The following is a 23,528-nucleotide window of genomic DNA, read 5'->3' on the forward strand; positions in this document are numbered from 1 at the left end:
TGCACTTGCGGCTAGAGTAGGCACAAGGGCCGTCGGCCGAAACGTTAGCTTATTGTATGTTAGTCTGGTTATAAGACGTGATAAGCGCATTACGCAATGAAACTCGGAAACCTGAGTTCCATTCCCGGGCATGGCGAACATCGGTAGCGAATAATATCTGAACCGGCTCTGGAGATCACCCTGTTAGGTTTGCCGGAATCGATATCTTTATTCTGTCGGCACGAGTGATTGTACCGAGATCTGATAGTGTCGTGTTGAACTTCACGACAGTAGACCTAGGCTGACTGAGAAACATATTCGGGTTTGATTTACGGTGCAAAAGGCGGTTCGCGTCCTGTGCTGCGAACCCGGCGACCCGAGTTCGATTCCCGCTCATGCCTAACATCAGTGACGAATATCTGAACCAGGTCCTGTGCCTCCCATAGGTAGACTCAGCGTCAAATGAGTACCCGCTGCCGTGTGTAAACATCGCCACTGGGGAGCCAAACGCCCCCGGGGCGTGGTGCCGGACACCCTCCCCCTCGTGTGGCCGTGTCGCCCCTCCACAGATGCTACTCGCAAGCCGCAGTTTGTTAACAGCTATACGGGGGGGGGGGGGATCTCTGTCTTTGCGTAACACTTAGGCGGACTGCCTCGCGCTGTGTGTGTGAGAGGGATTTGTGTGACGGCTCCGGCGTGGCGTGGAGCGGGGGTTAATTTTTTCCCCCTAACGCGGGTCGCTATGTTTGCGTGAATACGGTACTGCGGTACACGGCCGGGCACCCGCTCGCCGGCGATATCCCGGGCCTCTCCACGAGGCCACCCGGGCGATGTAGCCTCGCAGCCTCGCTCGCCATCCATCCCCCCTCCTCCTCCCTTTCTCCCCTGCACGAGGCTCAGCCAGCGCCTGCTCCGTCCGACCTCTGTTGGGGAAGTCATGGAAGAGGTGGACATGGAGAACAAAGCAAAGAGAGGTCCGTATCGCCCCCACCACCATCAACCCCCACCCCCATCTCTGGCTGACGAGCGCAAGATGGCTGGACTTAGGTTGGGGGTATTGTAAGATGGACGTCGCCACGGCATTGCGTGCTTTGTCTCCATGCCGTCGTGCCCGGCCCTGCGCTGTTTCTCCCTTCTCCGTCTCTCCCCGCGACTCTTGTGTGTGCGACGTGGCGACGAGATGAGCCGGGGGTCGTGTGCGAGGCGCGGCCCCTCCGGGAGAAACCCGATACCCGATCCGTTTTGCAAACTTGGCACAACGGCAATGAAAAGGGAATAAAATTCGTGAAGCACAAAATGTACGGAGATGAGCCCGTACCCCCCGTCCCAGCTCATCCAGCATTGGATTGATAAAAGGGCTGTACACGTACAGTCACGGATTAGCTTGCTCTTTATATGTATGTTGAACTTCTTTCGCACCGTATGTATACAACCGTGCTCATCGGTTGCTTTGTTAAAAGAACAAAGTGGACGCGTTGGAGAATCGATGGCGCCCATTGAAGGCGTTACGAAATGCTACCACCTAACCATGACCCAGCATCTGAACTACTCCAAGCATGCACGCTTCGTAAGAGTGAATACATGATAGACTAAATAAATGAGTTGACTTAATGCGTTAGCTTCGGGGTTTTAGTGCCGTGGTTTAAATTGGATACAACTGGACGTACCCAGTGCAAAAGTTTTTGATTAGCATATCATCGACAGAGCTAAATGGAAGGTCACTGTCGCCGGCGTCTCTGAGAAAGGACATGGCACACACAGAGAGAGAGGTTAGCTGTGGCTAGACACAATATGAAAAACAAAGAATCGGTGGCACATCATCATCAGCGGGCGGCACCAGCAGTGCGGTAGCAGCCACAGGTCCTGTATTGGTCTCGGTGAGTCGAGGTGACGTCGCCGCCACGTGTGAAGTTAGTTCAGCACCAAGGACAGTGCCGGCGCTCAATCGGCCCGCGGATCGGCATCACTGAGTGGCCACTCCAATCCCAACGAAGCGATGATTATCCGAGATGCTGGGTCACGTTTCCATTCAAGAACAGATTAATTTTGCGTTGGGGTTTTTTTTATTTAATTTAATTTCGCTTTGTATTATTTCTCGGAGTTTTTCTTGTCTCGTTTGTACAACATTCACTCTGCATGCGTGAATGTGACGGCAAATCGCTGTTCATCCGGTTTGCACGAGTTGTAAATAATCGATTCTTACACGCACCATACGAGCCATGTTCTCAGCCTAATGATCTATTTAGAGAGCACCACATGGACCAAGGAGCGAACGCAAGTTAGCGACAAACTAAAAAAAACTAAATACGACTCAATATTGACTTTTAATTTACATTTTTCAAAAATCTAACTCACACGTTGGTTTGTATAACTCGGCCAAGCACGACGCCTGTGATCTTACAGACGACGTGGATGCTTTGTTAAAATTCACATTTCAACCACACCTCGCCAATTCCCGACATTATCGCCGAATATATATTTAGCCTAAGTAGGGCTCGTGCCAAGTCGCAGTCAATCGACGGCAGTGAATCCCAAGAGCCCGACACTGCCCACAGCGGGCGTTGTGAGACTTTGTTCACAATGCGTGACACAAAGCAGCCAGAAGCCGCTCGCGTCTCCAGTGTACTACAACAACAACCGCCATTCGCCACTAAGTGGCGGTGACGTCACCACGACGCTTGTGCCAGGCTATGTGCACCTTGAGGCCACGTGAAGTGTCGAACGCCCGCTGGTAGGAGGTCACGGGGCAGACCCAGATGCCACAGGTCGACTGAGACGACTGGCTGATGCACCACCTGTGCCCCCTACTGTGCCAACTTGCTGTGCTTTATCCACCCGGCGCTCCGCTCGTTGTTGTGAGCGTCGCTCCTCCGCCCTCCGTTGTTGTTGGAGGGCGACTGCCTCCAACTGCCCAGCAGCGTCCTTCACGAGCCTTCTCCACAGAGGACGATCTTGACACCGCTGGTACCAGTCATTGGCAAGTCCACTCAGCTCCACGTCCTCCCGCACCACGTCACTCCATCTATTCTCTAGTCCGTGCCGCGCCCGTTTAATCCTCTCGATCCGGCCGAACAAAAGCTGTTTAGGCATGCGGTGGCTGGGCATGCGGGCTACATGACCCAGCCAACGCAGCCTTGCTGGAGGAGCTCACCGATGGGACTTTGTCCAGATCTTTCAAGGATTTGTGAGCTCCTCACACAATCCAGCCTGGTTAAACCCAGGATGGATCGTAAGCAGGCCAGCCTAAATGTTTATAACCGGCGAAGATGCTCCATTAGGGGGGTCCACGTTTCGCAAGCGTAGAGAAGAGAGGGAATGACCGTGGCTGAGAAGATCTGAATCTTCGTGCGGAGTGACAGACCAGGTAGCTTCCACACAGTGTACACACACAATGCGTGCTGCACGTCGAATACGGGGCTCCCTGTCTGGTGTGTATTTCAAATTTGGTAATACGTGTACATATAACGTTTGCGCCACGACTGTCAATCCACTGCTGGATGAGGACCTGCTCCCCACGCCGTTCGGGTCGTGGGGATGGGGGTTATTGACGATACGTCACCACGCTGGTAATTGCAGGTTATTTTTTGTTGTGGTGGGGAGCCATAGATGTCAAGTTGCAACAAGTATTTTTTGTTGGGCTGCCTCTGCTGCCTACAAATTACAGGGGTGGTACGTAGTTGTACAGGGGCGGTGTGGCGTTCAGGAACGTTGTGCGGTTGTACCGGGGAAATATACTTTGTATAGGATACGATGCAAACTGGATTTTACTTGGCCTCATCTTCAATGCGGTTTAGCGAGAAGTGGAGCAGCCGTTTGAAAACAAAACCACTCGCTCTGCTAATCAATTCTATTCTTACGCATGGCAGCAAGGAGGTAGATGCCAATGTCGAGGTCTTCTCGCCACGACGAGAGGGCTTCAGGAGAGTTGCTGTAGTCTTGCTACTCCTCCTCCGTTGAGGGAGTGCAGTCTACATTGGTTTACTGTATGGCCCATGCTTTTGGTTGCATGATCACAATTGCACTGTGGCTTCGTCTTTCATTAACGATGCCCATGTTGCCCAGACGACGGTAGTTGTAATCTAGATTTGAAGCTTTCGTGACTGCAGGGATCCATACTCTTTGGTTCTTTCGGTAAAGTCACGTAGATATAAAATAAATTAAATCACGACGTTTCGGGCGCAACACAAGCGTCCGTCATCAGGTGGGACAACCACAGCAAGAAACAATTGCTGCAGTGGGGAAAAGGGCTGCTGTAATAAGAGGCTATATAGGTAAGAGAGGGGGGAGTAGCCAGGGAGGAGAGATAGAGAGGGGGGGGGGCGTGCCGCCAAGTGGAGCGCGACTAGAAGGGATTCAAGAGCGAGCAGATAACAAAATGTCGGGGGGGGGGGGGGTTGGGGAAGGGAAGAGAGAGGGGTTGGGGGTGGGGAGCTGAAGCAACACAGGTGCTCTGCGAACCTTCGGGCTACTATCAAATGTTTGTTCATGAAGCCATCCAGATATATAAGCATAGACGTAACTTCAACCGAGAAGATTGATACAAATTGAGCAATCATTGGAAGGATGTTATTAACCAGGTAAAACCTTAACTGCTTTATGGTGTTGCTTTCATTTCCGCATCTCGTGTTGCTTCAGATCCCCACTCCCCCCCCTCTCTATCTCTCCTCCCTGGCTCCTCCTCCCTCTCTTACCTATATAGCCTCTTGTTACAGCAGCCCTTTTGCCCACTTCAGCAATTGTTTGCTGCTGTGGTTGTCCCACCTGATGATGGACGCTTGTGTTGCGCCCGAAACGTCGTGATTTAATTTATTTTATTTTATACCTACGTGACGGTAGTTGTGTTTAAGGTAACGAGAAAACACGTACCAGGGTGGGCCGCGAAAAGGCTCGCATCTCCCATCCGCCTAGTTTAGGGGTCGGCAACCTACGGCTCCGGAGCCGCATGCGGCTCTTTACGGGCTGCTTCTTGACGATATGTACGTATGTACAGTATGTACTCAGATGCATTGCGGCTCTTGAAATACTGAATTTTGTACCGAATTGGAAAGAAATGGCTCTTCTTGTTATTTTGGTTGCCGACCCCTGGCCTAGTCCATCACACACAGAGGCGCACACGGACGATGGTCACTCCTTACACGTTCGTGCTCGCTTTATAGATGCGATTGCTATCAACCCATCCATTCACATCGATCAGCGCTCCAGGTAAGGTGAAGGTCTCGGAGTAATTAACACACCAATTGTTGCGAGTAAAATGTATTTTCAGAGGGTAAAATACCACGTTAGTTTGCGGTCATGATTAAGTTAGATGAATACATGAAACACGTTCATGCGAAGCCACAGGGCATGCATTCATTTGAGACTTGCATTTGAACTGCAGCGGTGCTACAAACTACTTTAGCTTGACTGTCTCACATTGATTTGCTGTCTTGCTAACATTGGATAGGAGACACAAAGGGATAGGAGTATACATGCAGAAAATGTGATCCGTATCAGATTTTCTGATGACATAGCCATTGCTAATGACCAATATGAATGAACTGCAAGGAAACGATTGACGAACTTAATAAAAAAGGCTAAAAAGTTGGGCACAAGAGATACGTGAACGTAGCACAAGCTATGGACAACAACATTGGCTAAACTATTGGAAATATTTGTCGGTTGCTTCACAACTGGAAAACACATTACTTACAACAAATGTTTCTGCAGTGTATATACATTACTCATTTATTGCACTTGTTTACCTAGGAAAGCGTCACTGAGTATCGTGACGTTGTCAAGAGAGTCCTGCTGAGTTTTCATAATGCTCTGCATATTCCAAAATTGAATAATCTGCGGGTAATTCTTTTCAGCAAATTTGGAATTCATGACGATGGCGGCGGCGGCCAACGGCCTGCTCTTGCGAGTAACGTCCCACTGTGATGCACGTCCCGTGTATTTATACGATTAGTACGTCCGCAGTAATAACCAGAGCGGCCCGCTGGATTCGAAACCGTGACTCTCTGCAACAGTCGTGTGAACGCGCTGCCGCCCGACCATGTCACCACCGCCCCGAATATTTGCATAGATTTTTGTGAAGATGACCGCAGCGACGGCCACCTGGCTCGTATTTTATTGAGCGTGTCCGTTCGCGCCGAGCGAGGCGACACCGTTTTGTCTTGCACCACAGCCACCTGGCTATCGGCTCTCTCCGACGGTGCGTGCGTGCGTGCGCGCGTGTGCGTGGCAGTGTCGGACAAGCTGACGGACAGCATGTACATCCTCGCCAACGAGCCCTCGGTCGCGCTCTTCCGACTGCAGGAACACGTGCGCAAGTCCCTGCCGGAGCTGGTGGAGCACAAGGCATGGGGTTCCCCGCAGCCCCCACACCAGCCCATGTCCCACCCCCCGCCCCCTTCCTCGGTGGTGTACGCAAACATTTGTAAGAGCACGGTTTCACCGTCCGAGTCGAATCCTGACTGCGTGCGTCGCACTGCATTGTGCTGTAGGTCGACATGCAGAGCCTCGAGCAGCAGGGCCAGGGCTTGATCTACGACGTCGACTATGCCATCGGGTAATGGGGCTCTCCTCCCTCCTCCTCCCCCCTCTTCCTTCTCCCCCATCCTCCTTTTTCCCCACCTCCTCCTCTCCTCCTTCCCCATCTGCCTCCCCCTCCCTCCCTCCACCTCCCTCGTCCTCCTCCCTCATCCTCCCCCCTCCTCCTGATCATCATCGCTGTACGAGTGCTGTGACCGTGACGTCGTCGCCGTAATGAACGCATTACGGGTTTTTTCTGTCGTCGAAGAGACGTCGAGAGAGTGTTGGATAGCCCGGCACGCACAGCCTTTGGGTGTAGCTACAAGATACTTTTATTTGATACCTACGTGACTTTACCGAAAGAACCAAAGACCCGTTTAAACGAATGGTTAAATTTACCGTAAATGACGAGAAGCTCTCTAGGAGAGCCCATCAGACAGGCTTGTGTGCGTTACACACGCAGTGTGTTGATGTCAGGTGACATGTTTGTGTCCTTCCCCTGCACCTCCGATTATCGTGTTGGTTGGCTACGTACGGTGCGAAAGAAGTTCAACACACATACGTACGACGTGCAAAGGACGATGGGACGACCGTTCTGATGGCCACAATCACCCCTTTTCGCTGTCAGAAAAAAAATCATCACTTTTTGTTTTGCGTGTTGTATTATCATTATTGTTAAGTTCCATGAGCTGTTTTTTTTAGTCGCGTCTTCCATTAACAGTTTGACCATGAACCCGTGGTCACCCGTGGTGTACACATGGGCAGTTGGACTTGGCAAGCCGAAGTAGAAAAATTAAAAGCGAGGGGTGAAAACGTTTCCGTCACTCGCCGCGTGAACACGCAGTCGGCGTTTAACAAACGCGTGCACTCGGTAATTGAGCAACTTTTCAATGGGAGCAGCACCGCCACTGTGCCACGCATGCCAAGTAGGCTCTCAGTGGCCACCTGGTCTGTCGTGTGTCGCTGCCAAGGAGTTTTGCGATGCAGGGAATCGATCAATTTCAAGAGCGTTTTCAAATGCGCTGGCATAGAGGTGTTAAAGGAAAATATCCATCCACGTCGTGGATTGAGGTGTGTTTTAATTTAGCCACTGTGTGTCATCCAAGAACTTCACAGGAATTGTGAGCGTTGCAGCAAAGCTCATTTCAAGAGAAGAAAAAAAAACACCCCATTTATTTCTTCAGATTCACGCAAATCTATCGAGAATTGTCGCCAAATACTGCGCGATTCTACGCAGGCAGTGGTGCACATGCACAGGTAATAACAACTCAACACATTCATCGATAACACAGCCCTAGAGAGAAGAAAAAAAAAATTGGTAAGTACTCTTTGGTTTTTTTCAGTAAAGTCACGTAGGTAAAAAATAAAATAAAATAAATGAAAACTAAATTAAATCACGACGTTTCAGGCGCCCGAAACGTCGTGATTTTATTTAGTTATTTTCATTTATTTTATTTTTTACCCACGTGACTTTACCGAAAAAATCAAAGAGTATGAATCCTTGCAGTCACGAAAGCTTCAAATCTAGAATGATTGTTAAGGTTGTGCCAGATTGCCCTTCTGCAAACGTGTTGAGTTTTTGTTATTATTATTTGTGAAAGAGGCTTCGCACCTCATTTGAAGCCCTTTGGTCGGCAAACCAACCGTAAAGCCGACTGCCAATAGCGGCACGCTCTGCCAAGCCGTGCCAACCAGCCAGGGGGAGGCACCGAGCATGGGATTTAAATGAACTTGGGAGTCCTAGATTTGAAGCTTTCGTGACTGCAAGGATTCATATTCTTAGGTTTTTCAGTAAAAAAAAATCACTTGATACAGCTATCGTGCTGACGGTTCCACCTGAAGACAGAAGCTTGTGTTGCCTCCGAAACGTCGTGATTTTTATTTTTTATTTTATTTTACTTTTATTAATTTAAATTTTTTACCTACGTCACTTTACCGAAAAAAACCTAAGAACTTGGGAGTCGGCAAAACATCCCGGAGCGGGGTGAGAAAGCGCGAGCAAACGGCGAGCAAACGGCGGACGGCACGCGTCTTGTGCGTTTCTCCTCCAGGGCAGTCAATAACATAGCGAGAAGCACCACCACATTCTCCAACGTCGAAGGCCTCCTGAGGAAGGCCGTGGCCATCAAGCAGCAGCTCAACAAGGCCAGCTCGCGCACGTGAGTGGCCCGATAGGGGCCCGCCTTGCTTTGCACGTCGCCGCTAATGCCTCACTTTGTATGCAGGCCATGGGTTCTATCCCGACCCTGACGCCTGTATATTCGGAGTTTGCATGTTCTCCCTGTCGTCGTGTGAATTTTTTTCTCCACATCTTCCAGGTTTTTCCCTGCACATTTAGAATCAACATCACGCGTTTGCAGTATTGGCTGTGAGCTATCATTTGTAGCCATGTTGCTTCTGAAAAAGAGCGATTTTCAGTAGCTCATTGGACCTTACCTGGTATAATAGAAAAATAGTTTAGTTTGTCAAAAAATGTGAGAGAAACCGTCCCAATTACAGACGGTAACAAAAGCAGAGAGACAACATTTTATCAACTCTCGATAATCATATTTTGACCTCGGTTCTCAACAATTCGTCGAAATCACCAGGTGTGAGGGAACCTCTTTATCAGAGAGGGCGAGTGAAACCACTGACGTGAGCTGAGATTTAGGCCATGCCAAAGGTTCATCTCTCACCTCCCATTGATTCGACGAATTGTTGAGATTTGAGGTCCAAATACAATCACCGCGAGTTGAACACGTTCCTTCGGAGTGGGCAGGTAGGAACTTGGTTGGACAGCGCGGCGTTCAGGTCGGGGGGGGGGGGGCAGTTGGATGAGTGGGCATGTTTACCCTTTCCCCCCACCCTCCCTGACATCGTCAACCAATCGCGGCGTAGCTTGGTGTTCGGTGGGGAGGTGCATGGGTGGGCGGAATTCCGGATATGCACGACAGACAGACAAATAATCCCTGGTGGGCAGTGTGGAACCTGTTGTTCCTACCTGTATTATTTTTTGTCTCTCTTCTTTTTTCCGTCTCATTGCAATGCTTTCTTACTCTTTGGTTCTTTCGGTAAAGTCACGTAGGTAGAAGATAACAGATCACGACGTTTCGATCGCAACACAAGCGACCGTCATCAGGTGAGACAATCACAGCAGGAAACTGCTGAAGGTCATCAGGTGAGACAATCACAGCAGGAAACTGCTGAAGGTCATCAGGTGAGACAATCACAGCAGGGAAACTGCTGAAGGTCATCAGGTGAGACAATCACAGCAGGGAAACTGCTGGAAAATTCTCACCTGATGACGGTTGCTTGTGTTGCGATCGAAACATAGTGATCTATTAATTTTCTACCTACGTGACTTTACCGAAAGAACCAAAGAGTATGGATTCCTGCAGTCACGAAAGCTTTAAGTCCAGATTGCAATGCTTTCTCTCATATTTCGTGTCATTTGCGGTTATGCACCGCTGCATGTTAGAAACGTGCGTTTATCTTATCTTATACATGTATTATAACGACTTGACAGACTTCTCTTGAGATGGAACTTTATTGAAGACACGTTCACTTGACATCGGTGGAGACCCCCACTGCAACAGCCCCGAGTCTCCCATGCATCTCCCTTTTATATACAGAGGCCACGCCCCCCTTCTCGATCATTCTCGGTGATTCTGGACGCTCGCTCCACCGGCAGACTCTACCGTCCTTTTCTGCCACCTAACCACGCTCCATTCTCGATCATTCCTATAGCCACCAGTCCCTTCGCACTTACAATGGATACCCCTGTCATTACCTCCCGTGCCACTAGTGCTCACAGCGCATGTAGGCTCTACTGTGATTATTATATATATAGCGCCTTAACTAAGGTGCTGTACAGTGAACTAGGCAGTATAGAGATTTATAAACTAAGGTAAGGAATTTAAAGAAGCAACGATAATAAACAGGAAGCCAGTGCAGCTGAATGAGGAGAGGCGATGTGTAGGAAAGAAAGGGAAGACTAAAGATTATTTGTCTGCTATACATTTCCACTTGATAAATCACTTCGTTGAGCTATCGTTGTGGCCAGGTCACTTCTGGAAAAGAGCTACATAGCTCAGTGGGCCTTTTCTGCTAAAATAAAAAAAAAACTACGAGTAAATCGTTTCAATAGCGTGCCACATTAGCATATGATTTGCATAAAGCATAAATGTCACATTCTTACCGGGACGATTTGATGCGTGTACCGGGAGTACGCAAGTGTAAGAATCGATTTAACGGATGATTCTATGCACCGTCACACGCCCCCAACATTTAAGTCGGTCAGGTGACCCCACAGCGTGATACACCGAGTCATACGGATACAAACCTGTTGTTACATTCGATTCGTAGATTGTGTTGCGTGTGATTGGTTCATGTGACCCCTGCAGCCACGAGAGGTGCTACATTTCAAAATCGTAAAATAAAAAAATAAGAATCAAATCTTGCATTGAATTGCGACCCCCAAATCTTGACAATTAATCGAATTGCAAGGGGGGGGGAGGGGGGAGGCGATCGTCACAACCCTGCGTAATGTACCAGGGCCTAGATTGTCCACTTAGTCATGGCACCAACTCTACAGAACCCAGCTTGGAGGAGCCCTCAGCATGCTTTGCCACAATGAACCGGTCTGTGTACAAGCCTTGCACGTGTGTGTGTCTCCCTCTCCAGCTCCCTTCATACGCCTTGTTTCCCAGAGCCCTCACTTTCGTGATGACAGAACAGAGCTGAGCACGCAGGCGTAAGTCCAGCAGTAGCATCGCCCGCGACACTCCCAACCAACTGGGTTTTGATGACTCTAGAGAAAACAGCAGTAGAGTGGTGGGGTGTTGCAGGGGTATGGCAGGTTAGACAAGCATCTTGGAATGACATCAGTGCTACGTTTATAACACCACACATTCTAGTCGCTGGTAGACTAAAGTAAGCTTGTAACTTAGAAGTCATCGCCACAGTGAGAGGTATGATGGATGTGGTGTCCTGGGTGCGGAGATATTTCCTATGTCACAGACCTGGACAGACTTGACTGAGATTAGATCCAAATCCCATGACATTTCACGTCCTCAGAAACCTCCCACACTTCCAAATCTCAAATCCCCGGCAGCAGCATCATTATCAGCCAGGGTCTAGCTACTGCTGGATAAAGGTCATCATCACTCACGATCTTGCGTTGCAAAAATCCCTCCAGCACCTGCGTACGAGCTGGTTTCATCACTCAGTCTCCGTGGCAGATTACTTATCAGGCATACTCCCTTCTTTGAGTTGTCACTCTCTTGTTAGTATTGACCACCGGGCTTCATCCTTTCTATCGACCTGTTCTGCCTAGGCCCACTTACGTTTAAGTTAATATGATGTCTCTAACTTGTGTATGTCCGCTAAATTCCTCTTTGTAAGTTGAATCCCAAGCGTACGCCTCTCCATGCATACGAACTCTATTTTTCAAAAAATATTTATTTGCATCTCCTTTTTTCGTCACGGCAGGGTAATCTGCACTGGCTAAAAACGAGCAGAGGTGCTGGCTGGATTGACTTTGTTACAAATTGGTCGAGGCAGATTAATGGAGACGTTGCTCGAGCCCCCCCACACTTGGAAACCTGCAGAAAGAGTGGTAGTCCTTCATGCAGCTGGCGTGGCGGCGTGAGATGGCATCGCCCAGACAGAGCCACTGAGCTATCTGCCCCCCCCACCCCGCCTGTTATGAAAACACCGCTGACCTGCACCTTTGTTGTTGTCGTCCACAGACTCGCAGACACGGCGTGCAATACGGGGGCGATGCTGCGACCGACGGGAACATTCTAACGGCCTGTGTTTGGCTTTAAATATGAGGGTGGAGCACACGACGCGGTGACAGGAGAAGTTTTTTCTCCTCCCCTCCACCACCACATCCCGTGCGGATTGCGTGAGGAGCCGTCGTTGTCGGAGGGCACAAAAGACGCTGCCGCCACTTGGTTGGCTCGGACTTGTGGTGTCGCAGCGACAATACGCGTCCAGCGTTAGGTCATCCCCGGACGATTTTTGCTTTAGCTGCAGCAGCATGAATAGGAAAATAAACAATTCATGTAACTACAGGTGCTTTGAAATGTGTGCCTTGGTTTAAGAATTTTACAATTTGAATTGACGCTTGTTATTTGGTGAAATGCAAATTTGCATCGCAACTTTACTTGAATGGAGCGTTTGGAGACTCTCAAACGGCCACAAGCAGGGGACGTCTTAGCTGCTGGCACGTCCTCAGTACAATACCTTAACCAACACCGCTGCTGCGGAGTCCCGTGGAACCTCCATATATTCCTGCCAGTCTTTACCACGCGCTCCCCATCTGTGCAGCGTCGTCCAGGGCAATCATTGAGACTCAAAACACAAAACGGACCGCTTCCCGCCTTGCATTGAAATTTACGCACCCGACGAGAGATGATGGAGTTCTACGTAGACGATTTCGAAAACTACGAACACTTGGGCCACTTCTACACGGAGGGGGACGTCGAGGGACCGGAGGAGGACCAAGCGGCCGAGGGTGCGGACCGCAGGGATGGCCAGGACAGCGAATCGGAAAGCGACATCGACGTGCTCGATCCCGACCCAGTGGCTGGCGAGGGAGACGACGACAATGTCGTCCAGGAAGAGGTGGCGGCGGCCTTAGATATGTCCCAGGAGGGCTGCTGCGTCGAAGCCGAGAACCAGCAGAACCTGCGGTGGAGCCAGGGTTTGTCCGATGTCCGCATCAGGGAGTTCTCCCAGAGCAGCGGGCCCCAGCACAGCCTGCCACTCGACGCCACGCCACTTGACTACTTCTCGCTGCTGTGGCCCGAGTCGCTGTTTGAGACGATCACCGAGGAGACGAACCGCTACGCCGAACAGCGCATGGCCGCGGCGAAGAAGAAGGATCCCTACTGGGTGCCGACGGCCGTCAATGAGATCAAGGCGTTTTTCGCGCTCGCCATCATGATGGGCATCAAGAACCTGCCGCGACTCTACTGCTACTGGGCGGGCAACGTGGCATTGCGCTGCGACTGGATTTCGGGCACAATGTCTCACTCGCGCTACGTAAAGATCAACCAGTACCTGCACGTGCGCGACAACATGAGCATGCCGCGCATCGACCGCCGCGATTACGACCCCATCTTCAAGGTGCGCAATGTGGTAGAGACGGTGCGGGAGAACTTCGGCAGGTACTACTACCCGCACTGCGAGGTCGCCGTGGATGAGGGCATGATTCCCTTCAAGGGGCGCCTCTTCTTCAAGCAGCACATGCCCGCCAAGCCCACCAAGTGGGGCGTCAAGGTGTGGGAGCTGTGCGAGTCCGAAACCGGCTACTGCCTCAACTTCGACATCTACACGGGCCGTAACCGCAAGGCAGGACCCACCCACGGGCTGGGCCACCAGGTGGTGATGAGCCTCACCCAGCCGTACTGGCACCGCAACCACCACGTCTACTTCGACCGCTTCTTCTCCTCGCCCCGGCTGCTCGAGGACATGCTCAAGTGCAGCCTCTACGGGTGCTCTACCATCAACATGAACCGCGTGGGCCTGCCCGACGAGGCCAAGCAGCTCAAGCTGAGGAACAAGGGGGACGTGGAGTTCTTTCAGAAGGGCAACCTGGTGCTGACCGTGTGGAGGGACAAGCGTGTGGTGGTGATGCTCACGAGCAATTCAGAGGGCAAGATGCTCACGCTGTCTGACGGGCGCCTCAAGCCCGACGCCATCATGAAGTACAACAAGTACATGGGCGGCGTGGACCGTTCCGACCAGTACCGCAGCTACTACCACGTGGGACGCACCTCCAAGAAGTGGTGGCGCTACATCATCTGGTTCCTCATGAACCTGAGCATCGTGAACGCGTGGCTCCTCTACCGCGAGTCCAAGCACGACCCGCCGCCTCCCAAGGGCTACGACCACTTCCAGTTCCGCATCGAGCTTGCCGAGCAGCTCCGCGCCGGCTTCTCGGGCCGCTGCCAGACGAAGGGGCGCAAGCCGAAGCACGACCGCTCCGAGTGCTACGCTGAGGCCATTGGGGCGCACAAGCTGGTGAGGATCCCCAACAGGAAGCGCGTGTGCCGCGAGTGCTCGCAAAACGGCAGGAAGACGCGCTCGGGCAGGCAGATCCAGACGTCGTTCCGGTGCGGCATCTGTGATCTGCCGCTGTGCCGTGCGCGCTGCTTCAGGGAGTACCACAAGAGCATCGCCGCTGACGCCGCCATCGTGGTGGACGTGGGGGGAGAAGACAAGGAGGATGAGGAGGAGGAGGAAGAACGGGAGGAGGGGGGTGAAGGGGAGGTGGAGGTAGAGGAAGCCGATGTCGAAATCGTGTCGGTCAATGGGCCGAATGTGGCGAGCGCGGGTAGCCTGGGGGTCCAAGAGGTGAACAAATCTCCTGCGCCAAGGGAACCGAGTTTTAACGCAGAGGCGAGCATCACCAGCGAAGCAGCGGAGGTGGCAGGCGACAGGAGGGAGGCGGGTGTAGGGACTCAGGAGCCGTCGCTGGTGGATTCTCATAGCAAGGCCAGTGCTCAGCCAGCTAACCCGGTGTGCAGCGGCTCCACGGAGGGGGTAACGGGGGTGGCGGTCTGCGGCACCAGCATGGAGGATGACGACTTGGTGATCATCGTGGAGTCCAGCACGGCACCGCCCGTCACGCCAAACTTCCAAGAAAAGCGGGCCATAGTCAGAATCAAAACGAGGAAGAGGCAAAGGAAGGCCAAATCGAAATCTGGCCCAATGAGCAAGAAGGACGTGTCCACGAGTACGTCGGTGGATGCGTCAGAGGGCATCCTCACGCAAGGTACCGTGCAAGCAACGCCGGCGCCGGCAGGTCCAGACGGCAGAGACAGCAGCGCAGAGGCAGCCGCCAGGGCCAACGAGATCATCGTGATCGACCTCACGGATGAAGAGGAAGAGAGCGCTTCACTTCAACAACAACGGCTTCCGCCGCCGCCACCAGCTCCCCCGCTGGTGCCTGCTTCCAAACGCAAGAAGAAGAAGCGCCCCAAAAAGCGACGATCCAAAAACAGAAACGCCGAGCAACACAAAAAAAACGCCACAGACTCGTCAACAACAAAGAGAAAAACAGCCATGAAGGAAAAGGTTGCCGTCAGCAATCAGAGAAAAGGCGCTCCCCGAGCCTGTAAGGCGGCGGGCATTGGCGTCTATCAGGACAAGGTGAATTGTTCTGGTAGGGGCACACCCAGGGCCCGCAAGCAAGCGCCCGAGGCTGTGATAATCGACCTCACTGGTGAAGATGAAGTCGCGCCAGAGAGCTCGGTGGACATGGCAGACTCCACACTCCCTTTGGCTCGTCTTGGAGACACGGATGGCGCGCACGTCAGGATGGAGGCGGCAGACAAAAGAAAGGAGAACAACACCCGAGTGGCGGTGGATGGGGACGTGTTGCCGAAGGAGGAACCGGCGGATCAATCACTGAGCAAAGGCGTCCCGAGCGCAGTTTGCCATCAGCCTCAGGAGGACATCACTCGTGGTGAAGACGAGAGCGAGGCCGTGGTCTCTTTGCTCAGCGACGACGCGATCCCATTGGGTGGTGCTGGTCACGTGTACCCACAGCAAAGACGCGTGACATCTGCTGCTGCTGATGCTGCTACTGCTGATGATGATGCTCTGAGAGCTGATTTGGACCCCACGAGGCAGGCAGAAGGAACCGCGGCCACCGACTTCAACATAAAAGCGGAAAGAGGAAACGTGGGCACGGCAACAGCAGTGCATCCTGAAAATGCCGCCGCTGAAATGGAGAGGACAAAGATGGTGCTGCGTGAAGGCTCGGGCGATAAAAGCGCAAATAAAGACGTGGACACTCATCGCCCCGAAGAGGCCGTTGCGAAAGATGTTGCGAAAGATGGGGCTCCACAGAAGTCTGGTGAAGAAATCACGGTGCCTCGACTGACTGTAAAACTTGAAAAGACTGACGCACGCACACCGGCCAGTGACCTCCTGCATAGTCCACCGACTGTCCTCGTCCCAGGGGTTGACATCACTGGGACTGTCGCCATCAATCCAACAGAGGAGCCGGTGTTGATGAGCATTGGCGGCACCCTCTTGTCCATAGCGGGAAGCAGACGTGACATCTCCAAAGACACAACCCAAAAGCACGCGGAACAGAGCCAAATGGCCCGCCCCACAGAGAGCAATAATCCCCATCGAGGTGCTGACCCTAAAGGTGCGACGGATGAAAGCGACATTGTGGACAGATGCCGGCTGATGACGTCCACGCAGTGCGAAGCTTCAGCCCGAGCTGACGTCGGCGATGGTTACGTGCGTGATACAAGACTCTGTGAAATGCAAAGTCGGCAAGGAAAGCGCGCACCGCGCAATGCCGCTGAAGAAACTGCAAGTGCCAAGGACGTTGGCAATATCGGTGACCTAACGTCATCGTCATGCTCAACGTCATCATCATCATCGCTACCATCATCGTCCTCGTTCATTGATGTTATCAGCACAACCACGACGTGGACACCATCAGGCATCCAAAAAATTAGCGATCGAATGGGCACCGCTAATCTTTGGCGAACCACCCAAACGCGCACGCAGAACTGCGTCTGCTTTAACCTGAGGGCCTTGGATGACTCGGTCGAAGTGGCCACAGATTCAAACCAGGAGGAGCACAAAATCGCAGGGGTCTCGGAAAGTGATGCAATGACTGATGCAGACCAACCGAAGAAACCCACTGCTTCTGAGAAAGATAAAACCCACTATATCGATGAATATATTGAAACATTAAGCCCCATGAAAATTGACAATGAAGTGATATTGTCACCTATCGAAACGATCCGTAGTACAAATGCAACTGTATCGTCAGGACAATGTACTAAAACCACACATTTAAATCAATCCCACGGTGAATGGAAAGAGCACAGTAATGTCACAGTTGATGACATTTTCAGCAACTTGAAGGGCAAGGGAAACAAGACCGGCAATGCGTCAGACACGAATGACACAGCTCACACGGGAACCGCTTCCGTTGGTAACTGGTCACGTGGAGGTGACGCCGATGTAAGTTCACAGGTTTCTGACAAGGAGGAAATACGGCGGATCGATAAACAACACATTGACAATAAAGTGAGCTCGTCACAGGGCAGTAATGTTGATCTCGTCAAAACCGTGCATACAATGAAACCACTGCACGATGAAACCAAACTTGATATGACTCCCATAGAAATTGATGATGATGACGACGAGACCGTGTCATCGTCATTTACTGACACGAGTGTAATACCCATGAATAAAGGACATGCGAAAGACGCGGCCAACACCACTGGCAGTGCTGTCCGCCAAGGCTGCGCAACAGATGCTGGGGAATCTGAGAAGCACAAATATCCTCATTGTAACATCCCTGGATTTCAGGAATCGGCCACTGACGGTCAAGACCCCAACACCCGGGGAGCAGAGCTCTCTTACAACGTACGCAAGGAAGACCTGGGCGTGATCTATATCGACGACGATGATGATGACGATAATTCACCTGTATCGTTTGCAGAAGTGAGCTCTTCAAAAAGGATTGACAATGCCACAACAGGTGAAACGGGTCAGGATGAATCTCGGGAACTCTTCCATGTGCACAACGGAGACACTGACTGCCGGAACCGGAAAGGTCGAGAAATAAATGTAGACAAATTAGCGAACACGATCAAAGGTGTCAATCCACAGATAGAGGTCATTGACCGTGCCGAGTCATGTGACATTCGAAGAGAAAAACACCGACGTCTTGATGACACAATTCAAATCGGTGAAACCGGTAAAGATTCTCAGGTAGCACAGAACAGGGCTGATGATGATGCACTTGCCCCAGATATGGGTAACCATGATGATGCACCACCTGATCCATCATCGGCCAGTGACGTTAACATCGCAGCCAGTGCAGAATTGAGACGTGTCAGTGAGACTGCAGATGGGATGGGTGCTGGCGATGTTCAGAGATTTGACAACACAATCACCATTGAGGGTGTTATAGATACAGGGGATGCAAATTCTAAAAGTCCTGATGAAGGTGACGCTGGAGAACACCGACTAGTGGATAATAACGCTCAAAGGGTTGGAACGCAGGAAGAAAATCATGGACTTTTTGATGAAGCTTCCGTTATTATTTTTTCATCATCATCAGTTATCAACATTAGCACCATGCCCACGACTACATCAAGTATTGCTCCCAGTGTAGCGGATGATAAGTGCTCTGAAAAGGTTATAAAGTCCCCCAACGCCGACACAACGAACATCTGTAATGCACACAACAAGACAAACACCACTCGTGCAGGAGCATACCAGAAGGACCAAGCATCATCAGGGATCGTGGAAGATACACAAAGATCCATCGCCCGTTACAGTGCAGGACGTCCACAGCCCAAGAGTGCTGTTTTATCACCATCATCGTTATCATCGTCGCTTATCGATATTAGTTCCACTTCCACTATCGATTCAACAACGATGACGCGAATGACGGATGACAGGGGTGCTGGCTATTTTCGTAAAACTGGAAGTGCTGCGACAGAAGGCACGTGTCACGATGCGAAGGACGCGCAAAACACGACGGCGAAAGCTGCACACAGCACTGGGCAGGACCGTGCGAGTTCCGGACTCGCCGATGCCACGACGCGACCAGAAAGTGACATTGATGGCGTTCAGGTGAGTACAACCAGAGAGGAACATTCGCATCACCGTAGAGATGAGGAGACGGCTGTCAGTCCCACGGAGGGCAATAGGGACGAAGATTCCTCACTACTTTCCGCAACTGAGATAAGTGTTGACTCCGCTAATAAATCAAAACATGTCCGCGGCCGTGCATTCCAGGAGGACGTTGGTGACAAATGGAAGAAGACCAGCGCAATCACGGATGAAACTCGCTTCGCTGTAATGGGCACAACCATTGGGGTTGACAAAGCCGTGGACTCCAACTTGTGGGGTGGTGGGATTTCGATGAATGCCAGAGCAGCTGAAGATGACATCCCTAGGCAAGTGGTCACGGCTTCTGAGTTGTGTGGAGATGCGGGGCGGCATGGTAGCGCGGTGTTCGGTGGAGATTCGCCCTCACCGGATGGGGATAAAAATGCGCGTGATGGCAGCTCGCCCGAACAAGAGGGGATGTGCCCCTCCGTGAGAGCAGAAGCTGGTGGGGTGCTAGAAGAACGCGCAGCTCTGGCACGGTGTGAAAGAGCCCACCTGCAGGAATCGAGAGCAGGTCGCACGCGAGAACACTGTCCTAAAAAAACGGACAAAGTCACCGCTACGGCAGACGGCACAGTTGGAAACATTGCAAAATCCTCCGACGGCGCAGAAAAACCAATCGTCCATTCCACCAACTTTCATGAGAGCTCACTAAAGCCTTGCAGCAGCGAGTGCAGAAGACGGAAACTCGCTTCGTGTGGACATGAGCAACGCGTGGAGCCCGGCATCGGTAAAGAATGCGGAGAAGGGGTCATGAAAAGGGCCACAGCTGACGGAATAACAGAGAACTGTGATATAAAAATTGTGCATCCGGCAGATGATGAGATTCATAAGAGGCAAAGTGCCATCAGTGCACTAAATGCGTGCGATCTTGGATCACCAGATACAGGAGCGATATCCACCCAGTGGGAAGGGCACGGACAGGAAATTTCCCACAAGCTACTCAGCATACAAGACGACAGCCGTGGTCTTGAACAAGACTCCAACTCCGCACCTACCAGCGGATGCCATACCCATGTTGTTGGTGAGCCCATGGACACAAACGAGGGCATCTGCTGCAGGAAGGATACACCAGCGACCAGGATGCTCAACCTGAGTCACAAGAGTAGATTTCAGCAACAACGTGGCATCAAGCGACCAGCGACTGAGAACGAATCCATGGACCCGTGTGAAACACAGAGTGACGCGACTACAGCGACGGCAGCGGCATGGCCAGGCGAGGCCGCCTTCACGGTGCCGAGCGACGCTAAGAGGGCCCGTATCAGAGATGAGCAGCCGACGCCTGACGAAGAGGTCCAAGACGCCGGGTCTCTCGCAGGATGCGGTGACGATGAAGCCATCTCTCCGTTAAAAATCATCGCACCACAAGCGGACCCAGACCTCTGCGCTGTTAATTCACCGCCGAGCTGTTTGGTCTTGTTCTCCAAACTCGACTTTCCGGCAGAGGCAACATTGGCGCAACTGATCGGTCAACAGCGTGCGTCACGTCCAGGTCCGAGTGTGGACGAGCGGCCGTGTTTGACATTGAGTGGCGTCGCAACGCGGTCACTTATGGACGATTTGGAGATGGACGCCGATGCCAAGCCAAGCATAGGCAGCCAGGACTCTCTCCTGGCTGCAAGCAGCTTTGCAAGTTGTGGATCGACCAGCATCAGCCCGCGAGCCGAGATGACTGGCGGCGCGATATTCCCATGGGGCGGCAGGAGAGGCCGTTTCGTGGCGGAGAGTGTGGACAGCGGCGTGGGCTCGTCTCAAGGCAGCGCTTTATGCTTGGCCCTGGTCACGGGCTCCACGAAAGACGAGGTCTCCCCATCACAAGAACGCGACGATCCTGAGCCGTCCGTGAACATCAGCCCGAGTGAAGGAACCAGAGGATACAATGAGCAACTTTACACGTGTATGGCGGAGGACAATGCAGGCGATGTTGAAGCACCAGGAAGCAACGATGAAGGGCTAGGAGGTAATGATGAAGCACCAGGAAGCAATTATGAAACACCCCGAATAAATTATGAAGTGCTTAGAGATAATGACGAAGCAACTCGAAGCAATTATGAAACACCGAGACGCAATGATGACGCATTGGGAGACAATGTTGAAGTACCAGGAAGCAACAATGAACTGCTAGAAAGTAATAACGAAGCATTAGGAAGCAATGATGAAGCACTAGAATGTAATGATGAAGTGCTTAGAGATAATGACGAAGCAACTCGAAGCAATTATGAAACACCCAGACGCAAGAATGAAGCACCAGGAAGCAACAATGCAGCGCGAGGATGTAATGATGAAGCAATAGGAAGCAATGATGAAGTGTTTGAAGGTAACGATGAAACTCCAGGTAGCATTGATGAAACACCAGGAAGCAACGATGAAACGCCAGGAGGTGGTGAAGAAGCACTGGGAAGCAACGAAGAAGCGCCAGGAGGTAGTGATGAAGCACTGGGAAGCGACGAAGAAGCGCCAGGAGGTAGTGACGAAGCACCGGGAAGCAATGAAGAAGCGCCAGAAGGTAGTGACGAAGCACTGGGAAGCGACAAAGAAGCGCCAGGAGGAAGTGACGAAGCACTGGGAAGCAACGAAGAAGCGCCAGGAGGTAGTGAAGAAGCACTGGGAAGCGACGGAGAAGCGCCAGGAGGTAGTGACGAAGCACTGGGAAGCAACGAAGAAGCACCAGGAGGTAATGATGAAGCACTGGGAAGCGACGAAGAAGCGCCAGGAGGAAGTGACGAAGCACCGGGAAGCAACGAAGAAGCGCCAGGAGGTAGTGACAAAGCACCGGGAAGCAACGAAGAAGCGCCAGGAGGTAGTGACGAAGCACTGGGAAGCAACGAAGAAGCGCCAGGAGGTAGTGATGAAGCACTGGGAAGCGACGAAGAAGCGCCAGGAGGTAGTGACGAAGCACTGGGAAGCAATGAAGAAGCGCCAGGAGGTAGTGGCGAAGCACCGGGAAGCAACGAAGAAGCGCCAGGAGGTAGTGACGAAGCACTGGGAAGCAATGAAGAAGCGCCAGGAGGTAGTGGCGAAGCACCGGGAAGCAACGAAGAAGCGCCAGGAGGTAGTGACGAAGCACTGGGAAGCGACGAAGAAGCGCCAGGAGGTAGTGACGAAGCACTGGGAAGCAACGAAGAAGCGCCAGGAGGTAGTGACGAAGCACTGGGAAGCAACGAAGAAGCGCCAGGAGGTAGTGACGAAGCACTGGGAAGCGACGAAGAAGCGCCAGGAGGTAGTGACGAAGCACTGGGAAGCGACGAAAAAGCGCCAGGAGGTAGTGACGAAGCACCGGGAAGCAACGAAGAAGCGCCAGGAGGTAGTGACGAAGCACTGGGAAGCGACGAAGAAGCGCCAGGAGGTAGTGACGAAGCACTGGGAAGCAACGAAGAAGCGCCAGGAGGTAGTGATGAAGCACTGGGAAGCGACGAAGAAGCGCCAGGAGGTAGTGACGAAGCACTGGGAAGCAACGAAGAAGCGCCAGGAGGTAGTGACGAAGCACTGGGAAGCGACGAAGAAGCGCCAGGAGGTAGTGACGAAGCACTGGGAAGCAACGACGAAGCACAAGATGCCACAGAAGTCGTTGCTGATGAGCGAGCACCAGCGAGTGATCAATCCCGTAAGGAACGACCATCAAGCGACGAATCCGAAGCGCTCCTCGTTTCGGCCATCGTAACCGACAGCTTGCCAACGACGACGAGCGCTCACTCTCCAAGCGCAGGCGAAGGTGCCAATGGAGCCAAGGACGGGACGGGCAGAGGGGACGCGTCAGATGTCACGAGCGTATCGACGACGCGAGTGAGTGGTTATACGGAGGGACACGACACGGCCCATCACGCGAGCTGGGCTGAACACCACCACCAACCAGGTGCGGGCGACGCCACCGGCGGTGGGGTGTGCGGTTCAAAGGTTGACGAGGACGACGATGATTCTCAGTTCGGCAAATCCGGGAGAGATGGGGCGAAGGAACTCGCCGATCTCGCACGCGCTTCCGCGCTGTTGAATGCCACTTCCAAAGCAAGGGTCGCCAGCGAGGGAACGGACATGAAGAGGCTCAGGACATCAACCACTACCACGACACCAGCGGACGAGCTCGCTTGTGCGGATGAGGACACCGCTGAGACATCTCGGTGCGAGGTCACGAGCCGCGACGTTCGGGAAACTGAGAATTCTGAGATTGCAGCGACTTGCGCCAGAGGGTTCCTCGAGAGAAACTCGGAGCCGTGCGCGGACGCCGAAGGAGACGTTCGCTCCGTCGAAGACATCGAAACGCAGCCATCATCGACGCGTCCACCGCTGGCACGTGGCGGCACTAGGAAAAGGGCGCTCGAGGAAGGGATGATCCTGTCGAGTGGATTTCCCAACGTGGCCAAAGATGCGCGGTCAGGAAGGACGTGCTCGAC

General features: G+C 52.3%; 2 protein-coding genes across 4 annotated transcripts; one reads left to right on the forward strand and one right to left on the reverse strand.

Annotated features, from left to right (window-relative positions):
- Positions 1–485: 485 nt before the first annotated feature.
- On the forward strand, positions 486–12,311 carry BORCS8 (BLOC-1 related complex subunit 8). 3 transcript variants are annotated; one of them, XM_078858489.1, is made up of 6 exons: positions 488–953; positions 6,206–6,318; positions 6,465–6,529; positions 8,544–8,651; positions 9,549–9,610; positions 11,155–11,180. In XM_078858489.1, exons 1-5 carry the CDS (start codon positions 917–919, stop codon positions 9,565–9,567), a joined length of 342 nt encoding a protein of 113 aa, XP_078714615.1. In that variant the 5' UTR covers positions 488–916; the 3' UTR covers positions 9,568–9,610; positions 11,155–11,180. The 3 variants fall into 3 exon arrangements, with proteins under 3 accessions (XP_078714624.1, XP_078714615.1, XP_078714607.1); XM_078858481.1 differs by lacking the exon at positions 9,549–9,610 and adding an exon at positions 12,222–12,311 and having other exon boundaries at positions 493–953; positions 11,155–11,224; XM_078858498.1 differs by lacking the exons at positions 9,549–9,610; positions 11,155–11,180 and adding an exon at positions 12,222–12,279 and having other exon boundaries at positions 486–953.
- A 2,970-nt stretch (positions 12,312–15,281) lies between these two features.
- LOC144936561 (uncharacterized) lies at positions 15,282–23,171 on the reverse strand. The gene is made up of 2 exons (XM_078863765.1): positions 23,111–23,171; positions 15,282–22,711 (listed from the first exon to the last, which is right to left on the reverse strand). Exons 1-2 carry the CDS (start codon positions 23,169–23,171, stop codon positions 21,357–21,359), a joined length of 1,416 nt encoding a protein of 471 aa, XP_078719891.1. The 3' UTR covers positions 15,282–21,356.
- Between the last annotated feature and the right edge of the window lie 357 nt (positions 23,172–23,528).

The sequence above is a fragment of the Lampetra fluviatilis genome, chromosome 1 (assembly GCF_964198595.1).
Source record: "Lampetra fluviatilis chromosome 1, kcLamFluv1.1, whole genome shotgun sequence".
NCBI classification, from domain to species: domain Eukaryota; kingdom Metazoa; phylum Chordata; class Hyperoartia; order Petromyzontiformes; family Petromyzontidae; genus Lampetra; species Lampetra fluviatilis.